The 3,283-nt window shown below is 36.1% G+C and overlaps 1 protein-coding gene across 1 annotated transcript; it reads left to right on the top strand.

Moving 5' to 3' along the window:
* The first annotated feature begins 858 nt into the window (after nt 1-858).
* Nucleotides 859-1,749, top strand: LOC110926743 (protein STABILIZED1). The gene has a single exon (XM_022170444.1). The coding sequence runs from the start codon at nt 859-861 to the stop codon at nt 1,747-1,749; it is 891 nt and encodes a 296-aa protein (XP_022026136.1).
* The last annotated feature ends 1,534 nt before the right edge of the window (nt 1,750-3,283 follow it).

The following is a 3,283-nucleotide window of genomic DNA, read 5'->3' on the forward strand; positions in this document are numbered from 1 at the left end:
AATGTCGGAATGTTAAGGAAAAAAAGTAAGATTGTTTATTTAGTTTGTTTTATGCTCACTACCACAAGTTATTTGAGAAAAATCACATTAGTTCCTATAACAAAATTAAAAAAAAAATTGTCTTTAAGTGTCCATAATTTCATTGGCTTATTAAAAATAGAAAAAATCATTCTTTCTTGTCTCTTTCGGTCTCTCCCAGACGATGTGACTCCATCCACATACACGCATTTAACGACAACACGATGCACCACCGACTCGATGTGCCATAGTCGTGGTGCCCAGGTGTCAAGGTAGGACTGCCTCCCCTCACGTTCACGGACCACAACGAATGGTCTAGACTACAACTTCTAGCACCTATTATTAGGATAACCATAATAGATAAGATATTGGTTGTCACAAGTACAAGTATGTAAGCATATAATTTTTTTTCAGCTTCTCTTATTTCTTTAATTCGTATTCTATTTTTTATTTTAAAAGTAAATTTTAGAAAATTGTAATTACACATAATATTTCAAATCGTATTTATAATTCCTAAAAGTATTCATTACTAACGATTTTTAACTTAATCCAGTATCTATGTCTCTCTCTATAGATATATAATATATAATATAAATAAATTAAATCCTTATCTATTATAACCACTTTTTCAGTATTCTTTTTTTTTTAATTATCACATCACCGACTTTGCATGAAACTATATGAAACCTTCTATCATGCATTCGATCAACTCCCAAATTACGAACCACTAAGTCATATTCATAGGTTTTATATCGTTTTAAAAATATTGTTCTTCTACAATCATCAAACTCCCATTACAAATTTCAATTTAGATTATAAGTTTCCATATTATTATCAATCATGCAACCACTTGCACCGAAGAATCGATTAAACTTAGTCAATACAAAGCCTCCGTCTAATTGCGTAGCCAGTTTTAGTCGTGGTGCAACCACTCACTCAGATATCGGCCATGCCCGTGTTGCGCCTGACCTTCTTGACTTTGAATCTGTGATGCTGAATATGATGAGGAAGATAAAGAGGCTGATGTTGTTGAAGTCTGTGATTCGAACAAATCCAAAGGGTTGGATTGAAGCTGCGAGATTAGAGGAAGATACTGGAAATATTCGGAAAGCAAGAGAGTTGATAAGAAAAGGTTGTGAAGAATTTCCAAAGAATGAGGATGTATGGATCGAGGCATGTCGGTTGGCGAATCCGGATGAAGCTAAGGGTGTTATAGCAAAGGGTGTTAACACGATTCCCAATTCGGTAAAACTTTGGATACAGGCTGCAAGATTGGAACATGATGATTACAACAAACGTAGGGTTTTGAGAAAGGGTCTTGAAAAGATACCAGATTCTGTGAGGCTATGGAAAGCACTTGTGGAACTTGCTAATGAGGATGAGGCAAAGCGTTTGCTTCAGAGAGCGGTGGAATGTTGCCCGTTGCATGTTGAGTTATGGCTTGCTTTAGCTCGGTTGGAAAAGTATGATGCGGCTAAGAAAGTGTTAAACAAGGCGAGAGAGAAGCTTACTAAAAAACGAGCGATTTGGATCGCTGAAGCTAAACTGGAAGAAGCTTTCGGAAACACATTTATGGTTGGGAAGGTAATAGAAAGGGGTATTCGGGCTTTACAGAGAGAAGGGGTGGAGATTGATCGAGAAGCTTGGATGAAAGAGGCTGAAGCTGCTGAATGGGCTGGTTACGTGTGGACATGTAATGCTATCATTAGTAACACAAAGGGGTTCCACTGAAACTGCTAGAGCAATTTATGGCAAAGCGGCCCAACTTGAAGGCTCATGACTGATAAATATTTTGACAGTTTATTTTTCATGTTTTAAATTTTGGGGACCAAAATCTATATGAATATTTTGTAAAGGGTGTGTGTTTATGATCATCTTTCGAGATCCGTTCCCTCTCTACTTTCTCGTTGAGTGATTTCGTAATTAAACTACAGATTTGATATCATATTGCCAATTATATTGAACTTCATAGTTTAAACATAAAGTTTTGCTAGTGTAAAAATTTTAGTAAAATTGAGAATATGACTTCTGGTAGTACAATTCTTTATCTCGGAGCTTTGAATCCAACGCTTAGCTTTCAGTGATGTAATATCTGTTAGATAATTGTGTGTGGAATTGGGTAATTATCCAAGACAAACTCAGATAAAATTTTGAATCGCTTGGCTTGGTTCGAGCCTATAGTTTATAACTGAGCTCAGCTTGTTTGTTTGTTGAGTGTAAACGAGGTAAAGCTTGGATCAAGCTAGGCTTTTAAGTAGTATTAATCTAAGGTTGTATGTTTACTTAGTGCTCCTTAGTTATGAACTAGTTTAAAATGGTAAATGACACTTAAGAAAAACGATTTGAATTTTGGTGGATCATGACAGTAAGGCAACTTGGGTTGCTGATGCAATGCCGTGTTGTTCCCTGATTCCTATTGGAATATGGTGTCGTCTCTAAACCACCGCCAAAAGTTGCTGCTAATGACTTCAATATCCTCAAAGTTGCTACCTCTAAACAAGATACAAGCGGTCCTCTTGGTTTATTTGAGTGTTGCATCAGTGGGCTAACTAAACAAGCAACACACAATGGTTTTATTGGATTACATTGTTTGACTCAACCCAACCAGGTAGGCGATCTCTTTCACCTTGACATTGTGAATTTCAAAGAAGTAATGTTACGAATCATCCATGGCAGGGGCAGAAGTAGTGTATTAGGAGCCCACTTGCGTAGATATCCACTGGCACGGGCAGGTGTAGATATCTTATCGTATAGAACGGGTTTCTAAACTCGTTTTATTTAACAGAAACTGTCTTGGTATACCTACCTCACATAGTTTTTTTTTTGTTATTACTTGTGTACTCTATCCAACTCACGCCTACTTGCGGGGGGACCATATGCACGACACTACAACATCAATTTCTTGATAACCGCACCATAACCGCTATTAACCAATACTTTAACCAAAAGTGTAGTATTGGTTATCTTGTAAGCCCAAACCATGCATGCCCCAAATGCACACCCCTATTTATTTCAAATGTTGCTTGGTTAATTAACTGAAATTAACCATAACTGAAGCTAGCCGTTATGGTTATTGGTTAAATAAAGATGTGAGTATGGTAATGTATATTGTTAATAAAATCGTATTCTTCGTTTTTTATAATTAGACGTGGCACACTATAACAGTATAACAGTAATAAGAACGAAATACATCAATGAATAAATAATACAAACATTACACTATTACATTAATTACAAAATCAATTTCATCTAAGAAAATCTTTGT

This window comes from Helianthus annuus, chromosome 4 (genome assembly GCF_002127325.2).
Source record: "Helianthus annuus cultivar XRQ/B chromosome 4, HanXRQr2.0-SUNRISE, whole genome shotgun sequence".
NCBI lineage: Eukaryota > Viridiplantae > Streptophyta > Magnoliopsida > Asterales > Asteraceae > Helianthus > Helianthus annuus.